At 42.9% G+C, this 16905-nt stretch overlaps 1 protein-coding gene across 5 annotated transcripts in view; it reads left to right on the forward strand.

Annotated features, from left to right (window-relative positions):
- Positions 1-16905, forward strand: part of KCNC1 (potassium voltage-gated channel subfamily C member 1) — a 159811-nt gene that overhangs the window by 132553 nt on the left and 10353 nt on the right. For 3 of the 5 annotated variants that reach the window (XM_066633024.1, XM_066633022.1, XM_066633026.1), the window contains exon 2: positions 10319-11252. In XM_066633024.1, coding sequence (XP_066489121.1) covers positions 10319-11252 — 934 coding nt within the window. Of the gene's footprint in view, positions 1-10318; positions 11270-16905 lie in introns of all 5 variants that reach the window. The other 2 variants (XM_066633025.1, XM_066633023.1) reach the window with 2 other exon arrangements.

Consider the following 16905-nt stretch of genomic DNA (forward strand, 5'->3'; position numbering starts at 1 on the left):
TGGGGCTTACTCCCAGGAAACTGCATAGGACTGTAGCCTAGGTTCCGCTGCAGGCGCGGACTGGCAGCCAAGAGGGAATTGCTTGATGTTGCTCCTCTTCCATTCTCCCCTCGCCTTCCCTCCTCCTTGCCTTCCTGGCTGCTATCCCACAGTGCCAGTTACGGTGGGCTTGGGCACCACGATCTTCCCCTCCAAACATTGTCAGGCGGGAGGGAAGAGCTGGCAACCAGACACTCGGCGCTGGGACCAGCGTGACGGAGGGGGGCAAAAGTTTAGCCAGTGCATGCCTACAACTGCAGCCCAATCTAAGTTGCTCACTGGGGTTGCAGTCATATGCACACTTTCCTGGCAGTAAGCCCCATTGATTATAATGGGACTGACTTCCAAGGAAACATGCATAGGATTGGGCTCTCAGTTGGCTGTCTGTCTGTCTGTGATGAGTTCCCTGCACAGGAACCTGAAGAGGAGAGCACACAAGACAAGGCATGCAAGGCAAGCTGCAGGAGCACTGAGCAGCACCTGGCACTCAGAACAAGCCTGGCCTGGCCTCTTAGTAATAATCATCATCTCATCATTTATTTGTATTTCATCTATCCCTATTCTATTCCAGTTCCTAAAGGTAAGCTGTTGGCTCTTATGATTTTCTCCAGCTCCCTGCACCTCTCAAACTGTATATGCACACTTTCCTGGGAGTAAGCTCCATTGACTATAATGGGACTTACTTCTGAGTAGACAGGCACAGGATTGAGCTCTAAATTAGATATGCCTTTTAGATTTGTGGAAGTAAGAGGGGTGGTGGTTTGAAAGAGGGCCCCTTTGGTTTCTTCCCTTTTTAGAGTCCTCCAGTGATCTCTAAGAACCTTTCTATTTCAGCAAGCCTTCTAATTTTAGTCTTCTCTAGCACCTGACACCTGCTACTTTTATTGATGGTTTTATGATATATTGTATTTTATGTGCTTATGTGTTCATCCTTTATGCCTGTGATTGTTTGCTGCTTTTTTACATTGCATTTTACAGTTTTTTTTAGATGTATATATGTTCAAATTGTTGTAAGTCACTTTGTATGCCCCTCAGAAGAGAGTGGGATGAAAAATTAAATAGGTAAATAAATAAATAACTCAACTTAGTTTTAATTCATATTACGTATGGCCCAATCCTAACTTTCAACAAATGCTTGCTTTTTCAAAATATTAACTAACATTTCTCACTCACTTTAATTAATAAAAAGACCCAATTTAATTAATTAAATTTGATTTCGTTGGGGGGGGGCACTACAAAATGTTCTTTGCACTGGGCAGCAAATGGCTTAGCTACGCCACTGCCTCACAGTAACAATTCAGTACAAAGGCACATAGATGAAACGGCTGCAAATGTGGACGATATATTGTGCAGAATTACTAAGGACAACAGAATTTGCATTAGAGCTGAACTTTGCCAGGGATTGAATCCATACTTTTTGCTTATGTGTACTTTATAAAAGGTGACTGTTTGGCTCAGAAGTTGTTTGAAAGGTAGCTAAGAACAGATCTTAAAGGGGACTCATTGTTTCCTGTGGCTGAATGGTTCTTCAAAGACATGAACACTCTGTGTACTAACTGATTTGGCACTGTCAATGACTGGTCACTACAGTGGGTGTGCTGCTTACTTGAAAAGAGCTGTGCCAAATGTCTTTACCATTTGCTGTGTTATTCATTGCCAGCACGTGGTTGCTAAAAACCTCAGTGACTGCCTGCATAACACATTACGCACTGTCATTACTGCAGTGAATACAATTAAAGTCCATGCTCTCAGCGATTGACTTGTCTGGGAGCCATGTGGGGAGAATGATGACGATTTTGTGAGTTTTCTGCTTCATACTGAAGCTCATTGGCCATCAAAAGGCAATTGTACAAGATGCTTTTATGACTTTTTTGACATAGTTGTGCAGCTTTTTGAAGACACAAATGCTTTGCTCAGTGATGACGTCAGGGAGATCAGGCATGACATAATGTCTTAGAACTATCAGTAATTCCAAACTGAGTGATAAATCCATTTTCAGATACTGAGGAAGTTGGGTTAGTGGAAGAACTACTGATTGAGCTTCAAAATGGTATTGAGCTGAACCTGAAGTTTAAGAAATTGTTCAGAAATTGAAATTAAGAAATTGAACAGTTTTGGTTACAGAAAGAAATTTCTGATTTCTATCCTGCAATATGGACGATAGTTAAGAAGTTTCCATTTCCAACATCATATTTGGTGAAACGTGGTTTTAGTGTGGTCATCCAGTTTCTCTCCAAACAAGGAAATTGACTTCAGATTACTAAACGTGATGATTTAAGCCTCCTGCTAAATGACTTTAAACCAGGCATTGGAAAACTGCTATCACTTTATCAAGTACATTAAGAATTTACTGAAGTACTTACTAAATGGGATATCTAAGATTCTTGCTAAATGACTATCAGGCTTTGAAAAGCTGGTATCACTGGATTAAGTTCATCAGTTTTGTTGAATAAATTAAATTAATAATAATAATACAGGTATTTATATACCGCCTTTCTTGGTCATCAGATTTCTCCTCAGACTTTAATTCAAGGCGGTTTACATAGGCAGGCTATACTAAATCCCAAGAGGGGTTTTTACAATTGAAGAAGGTTCTGTCTTTCAAGAACCACAACATTTCAGATGGATCTTTTATGATCTGGTATCACATTCTGGCCTCCATTTTCCTCCCACCCAGGCTGACAGCGGCCAAAGAGCAGGTAGAATAACTCGGCATAACTCGGCTAGGCTTGTCAGCTGCTTCAAGATCTCGCCGTTCACGGTGCCGGTGGCCTCGAACTAGCGACCTTCGGATGTTATCTTCAGGCAAATGGAGGCTCTACCCTCTAGACCAGACCTCCTTTAAAATTTAATTTTAAAATGAAAATTTTTTAATTGATTTTGAATAAATGTGCAATTAACTGTTACTATTTTGTAACTGTTTTGAATTCTATTGTTATTATCTACCTTACCCCCCAATCCTGTTGGCACCTAGTGCCTCTAAAACAAGAGTTCCAGCATGCTATGTGTTTTCTGGCTGTCTCAAAAAGTGATACACTGGGCCCGATAAGATTGCGTACTGGGCGGCAGGGAGGTGGGGGTGGGCAGAACGGAATGGCAACAAGGCAGGGAGGAGGGCAGATCAGGACTGAGAAGAGGGTGGGTTCAGTAGCAGTGTTGTTCAAATCCAAATCTTTTTTCTGGGCTTGATCTGCCTTTATGAGTCCACATGGACATGTACAGTGATATCGCTGGCGCTGGTCTGAATAGACCCACCAGGCTGACAGGGGCTTACCCCAGAGCAAGGGAACAAGTATTCCTTTGCTCTGAGGAGGCCTCTGGAGGCAGAAACTCCTCTGCAGTGTGCATCAGGTGCCAGCCATTCTGGTGCTGCTGCATGTCCATACAAGGAGTTATGGTCGATTGGGCTGTTGGTAGGTCATACAAATGGCTATTCTAAATAACATTTTTTATAAGGTAGGGATCCTGACAGGCCCCCTATTAGGATGGTGGCCCTAAAATATTTGGGGACCACTGTCTTCAAAGTTTGCTGTAAGGATGAGATTGTGTGTGTTACAGTTCAGCAACTGAGGGCACAATCCTAACCCCTTATGTCAGTGCTTTCCAGCACTGACATAAGGGCAATGCAGCTCTGAGGTAAGGGAACAAACATTCCCTCACTTTGAGGAGGCCTCCGTGAGTGACACCCAACTGCAGGATGCAGCACACGTTCCATTGGCACCGCTATGCCAGTGCTGGAAAGCACTGACATAAGGGGTTAGGGTAGATGGGTGTGAAGGTAGAAAGTAGTGCCGAGTAGATGGGAATTGTTAGCCTGGGAAGGCAACTGATCTGAGAGAAGGAAAACTCTGATCCCAAACCTCCACTGCCTTGTGGCTACATCCAGTTATGGAAAAGGCTTCAGGAGTCAACCTCGAGGTAGAATTCGGAGCCAGAGTCCCTGAGGCCGTTCATGGCTGAACACAGTCACGTTCTGGCAACTCCTGAGACGCTGCTGGAACCAACAGTATTGGCTTCTGCTTTTCCATTGGACCATTTCAGCGATGTGGAGAGGGGGAATTTGCTGCATGGGTAACAGTCTATCCATATCTCGTACTTTACCCAGGCTTCACGCACTGGAGAGGACACTCTGTTCCAGAACAACTATTCAGAGCGCGATACCATAGTCTTACGAGACTGAAGGATGCCAACAACAAGGGGTTAGGATTGCGCACTGAAGGGCTTTGGGGACACTTGTATAGTATTGCCTAGTCCTCTAGTTGCCAATTCAGCTGCTAGAAACATGTGAGTCATTTCTTAGAGCCGTTATAAAATGAAGCACAGGGGAGAGGGGCAAAAGGTGGATTGCAGGAGATAGCCACTGTGTTGATGTTTGCCATCCAATAGTGATGGGAAAGGGGCCACACATCCCATAAGGAGTAGGGAATTTTTTTGTGTAAAATAAGATTTAAAAATTTTTTTTTACAAAATGACATGACTATTAGGGGAGTTGTGCCCGTAGTGATGTCCCTAGTATCCAGGGGGTTCCCATGACAACTGCATAGCCACGCAGCTCGGAAGTGCTAGTAACGTTTTTCCAGCAGTAACACTTTTCCGTTTTGACTGCTGGGAAAATGCTGTTTCCTTGCAACAAAAAGGCTACTTGGAAGAAACAGGAACTACCTTTCTTATCATTGTCACCTTTGCCTTGTCAACATCTGGGGCAGTGCCAGCATTTTGAGGGCCTGCAGGCATAGCCCTGAGGAGACCTCCTTTTCTGTGTACATCACAGGGAATTCTCACTCGTGCTCCTGCCCACCACCTGGTAAGCCTCCCTTTACTGGGTGATATTGAGGGAGAACAAGAGCATTTGGGCATCTTTGCCTTTCCCGGCAGCATGTGCTTAAACATCCTCTGTGGCCAGAACCCCCCCGCAACGCATCAGGAGTTTGAACATTGGGAATTTCTGAGTGCCTTGGGGAAATGAGAGGACATTCTGCTCTGCCCCTTTTCAACAGTGCCCTGAAAGCATCTTTGGGTGCAATCCTAACCCCTTATGTCAGTGCTTTCCAGTACTGGCATAGCGGTACCAATGGGACATGTGCTGCATCCTGCATTGGGTGTCACTCGTGGCGGCCTCCTCAAAGTAAGGGAATGTTTGTTCCCTTACCTCAGAGCTGCATTGCCCTTATGTCAGGGCTGGAAAGCAATGACATAAGGGGTTAGGATTGCACCCTTTGTGACGTACCAGGCAATGGAGAGAGAGCAGTGGCAGCTATAGTGGAGGCTCTACCACACACAGCCATGAGCCCTTGCAGAGTTGTGAGTCCATGGCAAGTGCTTGAATAGGCCCCAGCCCTGATGCTAGGCCTGTTAACATCTATTATATTGTCCAGAAGAACTCCAGATGAGATTTAACTGTGGTTGGCTAACTTTGGGCATAATCTTAACCTGTGCTGGAACAGGCAAACCAGGAGGCTTGCGCTGCATCCAACACAGGTTTGTTGGCTGCAGCAGCTCAGCCACGGGCAAGGGGAAGCTCTTCCCCTTACCTGTGGGTAAGGGCTGCATGCCCCAATGGGTCTCCTCGGACCTGCGCCACCTCTGCAGGTAGCACAAGTCCGAGGAGAACAGAGCGGCTGGAAGCTGCTCCGTTCACCCCGGGGATGGGGGTTGGGATCTGGCGTAACTGCTGGGTCCCAGCCCTGCCCCGGCTCCTGGCATGCCTGCCCACGGGCCCGCCCTCCCCCGCCCAGAAACACCTGCTCCTGCCCCCTCCCAACGCCCCCCACGCCTACCTTTGCCGCTTGCACCAACACGAGCAGCAGCGCAGGAGCTGCAGTGGAGGCTTCTGCCTCTGTCCGCGCATCAGTGCATCTGCATGCGCCAACGCAGCTCCCACCTAAGGAGGCGCAAACATGCTTTATGGCATGTTTACGACTCCTTCGGGGCACCTATACTGGCATAAGTGCGCATACCGGCATAGGATTCCGCCCTTCAAAGCATTAACCAAGGCATGGAGGCTGTGTTTTGTCTTCTAACCCTAAAACTGCATCTGTGTGTGCGCACAAAGTATTCCATTATTGATTCATATTTGGTAACACAGAGAATATAACTCCTAACTCTTTCCCAGCAGTGCCATTGACTGGCCAGTGAACCCACATTCTCACTGTGCCTGTATTGTCCATTCTTTTTTTGCTGCTCTTTTTAGTTGTTCTTACATTTAATTTCATTGCTGTCTGTCTTTCCAGTTTATTGAAAAGAATTTAAGATTTTAGTTTATGCTCTAAAGTTCAGTTATCCCATGTTTAGACACACAGCAATCCCTTGCAACATCTTAGAAGAGAGATTGTGACTTTCCCCATAGGCATCCAAGGTACCTCCTGGCTAGGTTGGGATTTGAACCCAAGTCTGACACTCTTGTCTACTCCTTTATTCTGGCTCTCTTGTGAAGTGATGCTTGATTTTTTGCAGGAGAATCTGTTTCATTTTTCAAGGTGCCCTCTGCACATGATTCCAGAATCTTGACTTCTCATTTCAGATGCTAGGAGTTGATAGGCAGCCCATGCCAATATTGTAAGACACGTGAGTTGCTTTGACTTTCTAAATTCATAGTGCAAGTACAATTCTCAGTCAAGGTATACTAGCCATGAAGTGAAATGTAATGCTTTTGTCACTAATGATTGGATTGATAGAAGCATATCAATAGGAAAGCATCAATATTTCAAAAGTGTCATGTCCTTGGGGAGAGTGTAATCCCCTTTGGAGAAGGGTTTGATGATACTAATAGCATAATTTAGTTCGGAATGCATATCATCATAGCAATGATAACATTATTCTATATTTGGATGCTACACTATTAAAATAATTTTACTTATGAAGATTTGACCAGAAACCATTTTTCCTTTTCTAAAATAAGAAAAAGAAGAAAGGGTTAACTGAAGAGACTCTTAATAAGAGTCATTTGCTTACTTTGCTGGCTGGAGCTGGATTACTCTTCCGATTGGGAGGAGGCACAACAAATTATAAAATGCCGAATTTCTGCTTCTGAAATAGTGAACCTGAGGGAGAGAGGGGGAAAGAGGAATATCATCTCTATCATCATATTATTACAATTGTGTTTTTCATGTGTGGAAGGGACTAAGGCCCAAAACAAATGGGCAAAAATTCATGTGGAAATCAGCTTTTCCCATGGAAATAACTATACATTTGAATGCAAAATCAACTCACCCTTATCAATGAGTCATCCATGAGGTGTGTTTTTTTTCATGGAATATCCAAGAATCTTTTCCCCGTTTTTCCCCTTCTTAATCTGTGAGTTTGGTGCCTTCCACTCAGCTGTTTGAATGTATGGTCACAAAACTCATGTGGTTTTGGACATTCATGAGTCCTCGGAGGAGGTGAGATGTTGCCCTACTCCCAGCAAAACCCATTTTGCCACAGCTCACTTCTCCTTCTTAGGAGGGTAGCTGCCTGTCCTCATTGTTTGTAGAGAGGAGAGACAGCATCAAAAATGACTTTTTCTTTAAGTTTTGCTTTAACTTATTGGGATCTGCAGAGGGAAGGAGAAGGAGGGAAAGCCAACAGCATTTTGATCCTTGTCCTGTTAGAGAGTGGAGGTGCTGTGTGCTTATATTAATCTATACATTTATATATATATATATATATATATATATATATATATATATATATATATATATAGATAGATAGATAGATAGATAGATAGATAGATAGATAGATAGATAGATAGATAGATTATATATAATCTATATATTATAGATTATATGTTGATGGGGCAGATTTCTAGAGTCACAGTGGCGAAAGACTTATGCTGAGTCTGACCGCAAAAGAATTGTGCCAAGTCTGACTGCACACAGGCTAGACCTCTCGGTGGCCTTGGATACCATCAACCATGATGTCCTTTTGGGTCAGTTGGTTGAGTTTGGATGGAAGCACCATTTTGCAGTCTTTCCACTCCTTCCCGGCTGAAAGGTCCTAGAAGGTGGTCACCCTGGCCTCTTAGATGCGGGTTGGCACAAGGTTCCATTCTATCCCCAATGCTGTTCAACATCTACATGAAGCTACTGGAAGAGGTCATCTGGAGGTTTGGGGTAGGGTGCCATCAGTATGCTGATGACACACAGCTCTTTATCTCCTTTCCTCTGGACTCTGAGGGGGCAGTCAAACTTCTGGATCACTGTCTGGAGGCAGTTGGGAGCTGGATGTGGAGGAACAAACTGAAAGTAAATTCTGATAAAACAGAGGTTCTCCTTGTCCAGAAGTCTATGACTTGGTTATTGGATTATTGTCCTGCTTTGAATGGGGTTGCACTCCTCTGAAGGAGCAGGTTAACAGCTTGGAGTTGCTCCTGGATCCACAGCTGCTCCTGGACTCCCAGGTATCAGCTGTGGCCAGGGGAGACCTTTGCTCAGCTTTGGCTGATTCACCAGCTGCGACCATACCTGGGTCGCTCAGACCTGGCCATGGAGACCCATGCCCTAACGACATCGAGATTAGATTACTGCAATGTGCTCTGCATGGGGCTGACTCTGAAGATAGTCCAAAAACTGCAACTAGTGCAGTATGCTGCTGCCCATGTGGTTGCTGGGGCTTGCCAGTTTGACTCAGTTGGGCCGTTGCTTCAGCAACTACACTGGCTGCCAGTTCATTTTTGGGCTCAATTCGAAGTGCTAGTTTTGACTTTTAAAGCCCTTTACAGCTCAGGTCCAGGGTATTTGAGGGTCCTCCATCTTCCATAGAATCCTACCCATCCTCTCAGGCCATCAGAGGGGGCCCTTCTAACTGTGCTGTCACCAGTAGAGCTGAGGGGGATGGCGGCAAGAAATAAGGCCTTCTTGGTGATGGCACCCCATCTGTGAAATTCCCTTCCCCTGAAATTGAGAACAGCTCCTTCTTTGGAGTCTTTTTTGCAGGGCCTCAAGACTTTTCTATTCAGAGAAGTTTTTAACTGCTGATATTGGGGGGGAGGGGCTGGCGCTTTTATTAAACATCATTTTAACTGATCCAGTTGAGCTTATGTATCTTTGTGTTTTTAATTGTTTTTTAATATTAATGTTTTGGCATTGTTTTATCCATTGTATTGAAATATTATTTTGTAAGCCACCCTGAGGGCCCTTAAGCAGGGTAGAAAGGCCTGTATGTATGTATAAATGAATGAATGAATGTCTACTCAGAAGTAAGTCCCATCGCTGACAATGTCAGCATTAAACACATAGCTTCCTTCTATTGCAGCTTTTTTCCTCTTCTTTTCTCCCCTTGGTTTCCGTTTATAAAGAAACTATCTTTGAAAACATGCTAAGGACAGGAGGGTGTGTGGGTATATGTTTGTGTGTACCTGTGTTTTGCTCCCTTTGCTTCCCTACCCTTCTTTGCCTGAGATTCCAGTTGCAGAGTAAGAGAGCAACAGCCCTATGCATATCTACTCAGAACTATTGCTTACTCAATAGGCACAGAAAACAGACAGCACAGAAATACTGCTGTCATTGGCAAGAGCAGGAAATCTTCTGCCTTCAAAAGGGCAAACTCTCAGGGTGAGCTCCCACTCCATTCAGCTGGCCAGTGCTGCTGAGATATATGCAAACTTAGATAGTCTGCCAGAGTATGACTGGCAGCAGGGGAGAAAGGACTAGTGGGACTTTTGTCATGAAGAAAGTCCTGGATTGCCATGAATGTGTGGTTGCAAATCCTATGGAAACTCATGGATGTGGTTCACAGAGGTGTTTTCCCATGGAATGGCTGCATGTTCGGTTTGGGCCTAGGAATACAATCCTATACACACTTACCTGGGAGTAAGACCCTTTGAACTTAGCAAAACATACATCACACATGCACTGGACTGGGCATTGTTAATAGGAGGGTTATACTGAATGCTGGCAGAAGGTGATAGTGTGTGATCAAAATCTGTTGGCAAACTTTGTACACCAACAGGTTTTGGCTAGCAAGCTCTGGCACCTAGTAGTTCAACTCCATTTTGAATTTGGAATGTCATAGGGAAGATAGACATTCCCTCTTCTAAGACAGTAGTTAAACACATGCTTTTTTGAAGAGAAATTGACTTAAGGAGGCCCACTAAAACAAAATACCACATAATAGAGCAGCAAGATTTAAAGGAAGAGTTGTCATGCATTGGCCATAGACCTTATCGTTTTGCTGAACTGCTGTTTCTACCAAAGTTGTTTTCTTTAATGGCTCCAATCAGATTTCAGGTGGTTTGTTCGCTTTCTTTCTTTAAAAGCAGTCTTTGCTCTCTAACAGTTTTCTCCTATTTTTCCTTCTGCAGTATATCGCATTTGCCTCTCTCTTCTTCATTCTGGTTTCCATCACTACCTTTTGCCTCGAGACGCATGAGAGGTTTAATCCCATCGTTAACAAGACAGAGATAGAAAAGGTTGGGAATTACACCCAGGAGCGCATCTATCGGGAAGCGGAGACAGAGGCCTTTCTGATGTACATCGAAGGGGTCTGTGTGGTCTGGTTTACCTTTGAATTCTTGATGAGGGTCATTTTTTGCCCAAACAAGATGGAATTTATCAAAAATACCTTGAACATCATTGACTTTGTGGCCATTCTGCCTTTCTACTTGGAGGTTGGACTCAGTGGCCTGTCCTCCAAAGCTGCTAAGGATGTCTTGGGCTTCCTGCGGGTTGTCCGGTTTGTGCGAATCCTGCGAATTTTCAAGCTGACCCGCCACTTTGTAGGGCTGCGGGTCTTGGGACATACCCTCCGTGCCAGCACAAATGAATTCTTGCTGCTCATCATCTTCTTGGCATTGGGCGTGTTAATCTTTGCCACGATGATCTACTACGCTGAGAGAATAGGTGCTAAACCCAATGATCCTAGTGCCAGTGAACATACACACTTTAAAAATATCCCCATTGGCTTCTGGTGGGCTGTTGTCACCATGACTACCCTGGGCTACGGAGACATGTATCCTCAGACTTGGTCAGGCATGCTGGTGGGGGCCCTATGTGCTCTCGCAGGCGTGCTGACCATTGCCATGCCTGTACCCGTCATTGTGAACAATTTCGGAATGTATTACTCCTTAGCTATGGCTAAGCAGAAGCTACCAAAGAAAAAAAAGAAGCATATCCCGCGGCCACCCCAGCTGGGATCCCCCAATTATTGTAAATCTGTCATAAACTCTCCACACCACAGTACTCAGAGCGACACATGCCCACTCGCCCAAGAAGAAATGTTAGAAATTAACAGAGCAGGTAGGAAACCTCTTAGAGGAATGTCCATCTGACCTTTAACTCCATCCTTTGCAGAGATTGAAAGATTCAGTCAGACTGCTTTCTTAGAGCAATGGGTAGCACATTATCCCATGACCGTCCCACCACCACACATGGAATATTGTGTGGGACATAACAGGTTACAGGGACAGAATGGTACAGGAGAAGCTGATAAGCAAAACTTAAGAAGTGCACGCTGTCGGAGCCTTAACACTGGTCCAGTTTAAAGGCATTTGAAAGATTTCAAGAGAAACATACATCTAGTAGAAGATTTTGTTTTATATTTTTTAGAGGTCTACAGCTTACATTGCTGGAGTGCATTAATGCACCAGGATGGCTTCTGTGAACAGAATGCTTCCTAGCATGGTGGGAGCCAAAGGCAGATCTTGCCTTGGAGGAAAGAGGCACACAAACAACATTCCCCTCCCCGATATTTTTTCATTTGTCCCCAACTGCTTTTAAAGTTGTCGAAAACCATGCATTTCTTGTTAGAGAAACAAGGTGCCTGTTTACACCAACCCATTCAAATTCATGAAACAGCCTTGCCTTTTTTTCAGGTGGTTAGCCACCCACTAGAATGATAGCTTAGATTTCCCACAGAAACACAATGTGATTCGCATGGGAACATGGTTACGTCAACTACGCCAATTTTATAACAGCATAATCACACTGAAGCTTAGCATTTAAGGTTTCAGGACAAGAGAAGCATCAATGCCTTCTCTTGGAAGCTTAGGTCTATGATCTACAGCTCCTTTGACCTTCTAGCACTAAAGGCTAACTGGAAAGGGAAGAATATTGGCCCTCTGGGGCTGATTTCTGTTGAAGCGCCATGAGCGATACTCTCACAGGGTACTCTGTTTTTGTTTTTCAACTGTAGTGACAAATGACAGCAATAAGAAAATATTCCCAGTCAGACAAAACTATATTTCATATTAGTTCAAACGTTGGGGGTGGGAAAATGAAAATACTAGTCATCATGGAATATATTATAATATCCCATGGCTAGTGGTTAGTTATGGGACTATCTCAGTTTTATGAGACTCCTCAAAGAGCACACAAAGTTACCAGGGCTTTGATCTGATCAGTTCAACCCCATAATCTACCTCTACCCATGGAATATCATTGACCTATTCTGTGGAAAAATAGTAATTTTAAAATAAATACCACACATTGTTTTGGCCAGAGAAATGAGCATGGGTTGCAAGCAGCCACCTGCAACCTTTCACCTTTTTTGTTTTTACTTCCCATGGTACATATTGCAACAGCAGTTGTTGATACAATGGTTCATGCTAAACTTTAGTGGTTAGGGGTATATTTAAAGAACCAGTTTATACTTATGATGGTCTTGCAGTATCATTTATTTATTTATTTATTTCCTTACTGACTTGTGATGAAAATCTAATTGATCACTCCATACGGGTGAGAAATCTCCTCTCTCCATTTCATAGCCATGCATGTGGATGCTATTGAAAGAACACAAAAGAAGCGCAAATTTCCTTTGTGTGTGGCTTCACCAGTGCCAAATGCTAATTTCTTGGAGATAGGAGTTGACAATAGGAAAATTAACTTTTCTTTGTGCAAGTCTGTAAAATCCATCCAGATGGTAAAGAGCTTTCATTTTTGCCACTATTTTTTCCCCTGTGGATTTTTCTTTTAAACATTTTATTTTGATTTGAAAACTTCCATTGCACCAGGCTGGCCACAATCCATGCGAATGACTGCCTCTTTACTATTTGAGCACACCTCTGTGGTTTTCTCTGTCCATTCTCCTCAGGTTGCAAATGCTTATCACAAAGTCATCACCAAGCAATGAAACAACTTCTTCATGAGTAAATAAATATGTTCTGTCTCTGGAAAGCAGGGAGGGTAAGAGGACACTCATGAAGCAGTGTGTCACATACATCCAAATGCCCAATACCATGGCCGATTGTATAGTCGTGGTTCAGCGTGGAACTGTTTTGTTCTCATGAATGCTCTGAAATCACAAGTAATTCCTGTGCTTAAAAGGTCCTGCTAGCCACTTATTATCTCCTGTGTGATTCTTCTCATATGTGGGACTTCATGGAGAAATCTCAGTGGGAGCTAAAGTGTACTGGATAGAGTTCAAGCAGTCATTTTGTGACTGCAGTGCATTTTTTTCTTCTTTTCTTTTTCCCCAGTCAAGTTCCCAACGTGATTTCGCCACTTGGAACTGTACATAAGAAAGATCATGTGAAGATAACAAGTGGTCTGCTTGCATGTGTAAACCTTGGTCACAGCAATTTGTTTCTGCTTTTCATCATCTCCAGGGCAACATCTGTACTTTTGAAAAGAGAGTTGGATTATAATACCTGCTAAGTCATTCAGTACAACCTAACACAACCGTTATATATAGTATGGACTTTGTTTTGGTAAAGCATTGATGAAGATCTGTAATATTCAGGAGGAGCGGAAATGGTTGGCTTTCTCCAGTTTGATCCCCCACCACCACCACCACACGCACCATTTCTGGTGGGCAGGTAGCATGTAGCAGCCGCCATCACTAGATCACACTTTCAGTCACAGGGAGCGGACAACCTAAACCCTGCAGGAGTGAAGCATTCAAACAGAAACTTCTCCAAGCCACACTAATTATGTCTATGGGATAATACCAAGGTGGGACTGCAAATATCCATGTTATCCTGGGTAACATCTATGCTGAATTGTTAAATACAAGACCAAGGTTGTCTCACCTTGAAATATGAACATTATGTTCTTTCTTTAGAATTTCTACTGCAGGAATTCAGTACTACTTGGTTCTTTGTATCATAAGCAAAGTGGCTTCAGACACAGAAAAATGTTTGGTGCATACTAAGTTAGTAGTGTATATACATTGACCAGATATAATTCCAATCTCCTAGGAATTCATAATGGATTATTTCAGTCATGTTACTAGGCACACTGAATTCTATTTAAATCCTTCTACCAGCCAATCCCAATTAAATTACACTGAGGTAGGACATTCCAAGTAACTGCACAGGTATCTTCTAGCTCCTTTCTTTGTAGTCCGTATGAGGGATAGAGAACATGTTGTTATACCTATCTATAAGGAATTCTAAAGTGTTTTGATTAAAATTCACAGGATGCTGAAGAGGGAAACATAGGTTCACTGCATGTTATAGAGTTCAGCAATCTGGGTGAACAAAGTAAGATATGAGAGATGGCTCTGTGCCTCAAGCATGGTTGCATTATGTACAAGCATGTATTATCTAGCAACATGCATCTTGTTCAAAGCCAATAAGACAAACAAGACAAATTTTCCTGAGGAGTCAAGTGATCAAAATCAATATATTAATAACCATATCTTGCTTAGGTAAATTTCTTGTAAGTGCTGATTCTCCTATGGTGAGTCAATGAATCCAAATACAGGTGCACTATAAGCAAAGATATTAATCTCAGGCCTTTGTGACTCATTAGAGACTGAATAACCATTATAGCTACTGCTGCATAGGGGAAATAGTTTGTTTAATAAACACGTTTTGCCTTTCAAAGGGAAAAGGAAGGCCCTTACTAGAACTTCACCTTACATGAATGGCCTTATGTTTAATTACATTAATATATTTGTATTTGATGTTAAACTTTACTTAGAAACTAGACTCTTGCATGGTAATTCCGACAGTGGCTTTAAATGTAACACAAAATAGTCAGTGAAACAGTTCCGGTGGTCAGGTTTTCAGCATAATAGACAACTCCCAAAAGGTCTTGCAGTGAGCTTACTTACAAACTTGAGCATGTCATGGCATACTGCTTATAAAGAAGCCCAAGTTGATGGCGGAGGGTGTAATGTCCTGTGAAGTTTTATATATGTTACTTCAAAAACCAAAACTCCATAATTACTAGTTTTGACTAGTAAAAAACTGCAAAACTCTGGACAGTGTTGGAGGTTTCTAGTTTCACCTAGTTCAAAATAGAAAGTCCCATGCCTGGCAGGAAGAACTAGTTCCAACTGGGAATAACTCATTTTCACTACCTCAAACGTCTGGAGTGTTTTTCCCCGTCAGAACTAATTGTTCCCAATAGACGTGGTAGTTACTAATTTTGACTAGGCGATACTATAAACCAGGGGTGGCCAAACGTGCTTAACATAAGAACCACATATGATAAACTTCAAAAATTTGAGAGCTGCAAAAGAGATGTTTGAGAGCCACAATATTTAAGAAGCATTTAAATTCCTAAAGGCACATTCCTAACCAACTTTCCAGCACTGATATAGCTGTGCCAATGGGGCATGTGCTGCACCCTGCAGTTGGGGGGCAGTCATGGAGGCCTCCTCAAAGTCAGGGAATCTTTGTTCCCTTACCTCAGAGCTGCATTGCCCTTAAGTCAGTGCTGGAAAGTTGGTTAGGATTGCAGCCTAAATATATTTACTCACTATGAACATTGAACTTATGCTTTAATCCAGTAGATGTTCGATTTATACTGGGCAAATAGTAAAGCTTGAAAATTTCTTATTTACCTTTCATATTAATTGCGATGCAATAAAAGGAGCTCAGCCAACGTATTTCTAAGAGCTGCACATTATATGTCAAAGAGCCACGAGGTTCGCAAGCTGCAGTTTGGCCACTGCTGCTATAAACCTTGAATGCTACTCAGAACTTTTAGTTTTGACTAGTCAAAATGAGTTTGTCTTGGCAGGCTGGGCACTTCTTCCCAGGCAACACTAGAAACGTCTAACACCACCTAGACTTCCTAGTTTTTATTAGTCAGAATAATGGATTCAGATTTTTACTACAACATATGGAAAAGAATAGATTACACTGTCCCAGAAAACTGAAATCTGAAAATAAAATTCTGGAATAGTTGGAATCCATAATATTTACTGATGTCTCTGTAAGGACCAGGGTGGTGAGTGGGTACATTTCAGATCTTTTCTGGGCACCCAGAGTCATGAATATACTGTACATTTTTCTGGCCTCTTCCATTACAAAAGAATCTAAGAGATCTCAACTGATTTGGGCCAAACTGGATGTTTGATGGAAGTTTCCTAATAGGAAATTTCACTCTTAAAAAGCAGCTGGGAAGGGGGATGCAATTTTAATTCAAGCAACAGCATGGGGCAAACCTTTTGCCCCGACTGCCATTTCTCTGGCTTAAATTGCTTCCCTCCCAAAGTTGCTGTTAACAGTGGAGGGTAGAACATGAGACAGAATACCAGTGCCCATGTTTCTTTTCCTCCACAACTGTTAACAGCTTGGGAGAGGAGTGATTTGCATTGGAAAATCAATGTGGGGAGAGGGTAGACTTCATATTTCCCCCACCCATAGCGCTGACACACATTGGTTCTCCTCCCAGTTGCTTTTTGATACTGAGTGGAAAAATTGGAAGTTCTAATCACAAAATCCTCACATTATATCTAGTGTAGATCTTAGTATTGCTGAGGCCCACATTTGGCCCATGATGAAATGATAAGGTAGACATGGCTGTGATTCAGGTGACTCTAACTCTACCATGGTCTCCTAAAAAAGTAGCAGAAAGTGATACTTATAGAAGAGACTCTGTGGTGATATCATAAAAATGAGAGTAAGAGAAGAACATGGCATAGGGATGCTTTTTTTCCTACCCTAGTGACATCCTTATAGTGGGTGTTACACAGTGGTTATACAGTGTTATACAGTGG

This window comes from Tiliqua scincoides, chromosome 1, assembly GCF_035046505.1.
Source record: "Tiliqua scincoides isolate rTilSci1 chromosome 1, rTilSci1.hap2, whole genome shotgun sequence".
Taxonomy (NCBI): domain Eukaryota; kingdom Metazoa; phylum Chordata; class Lepidosauria; order Squamata; family Scincidae; genus Tiliqua; species Tiliqua scincoides.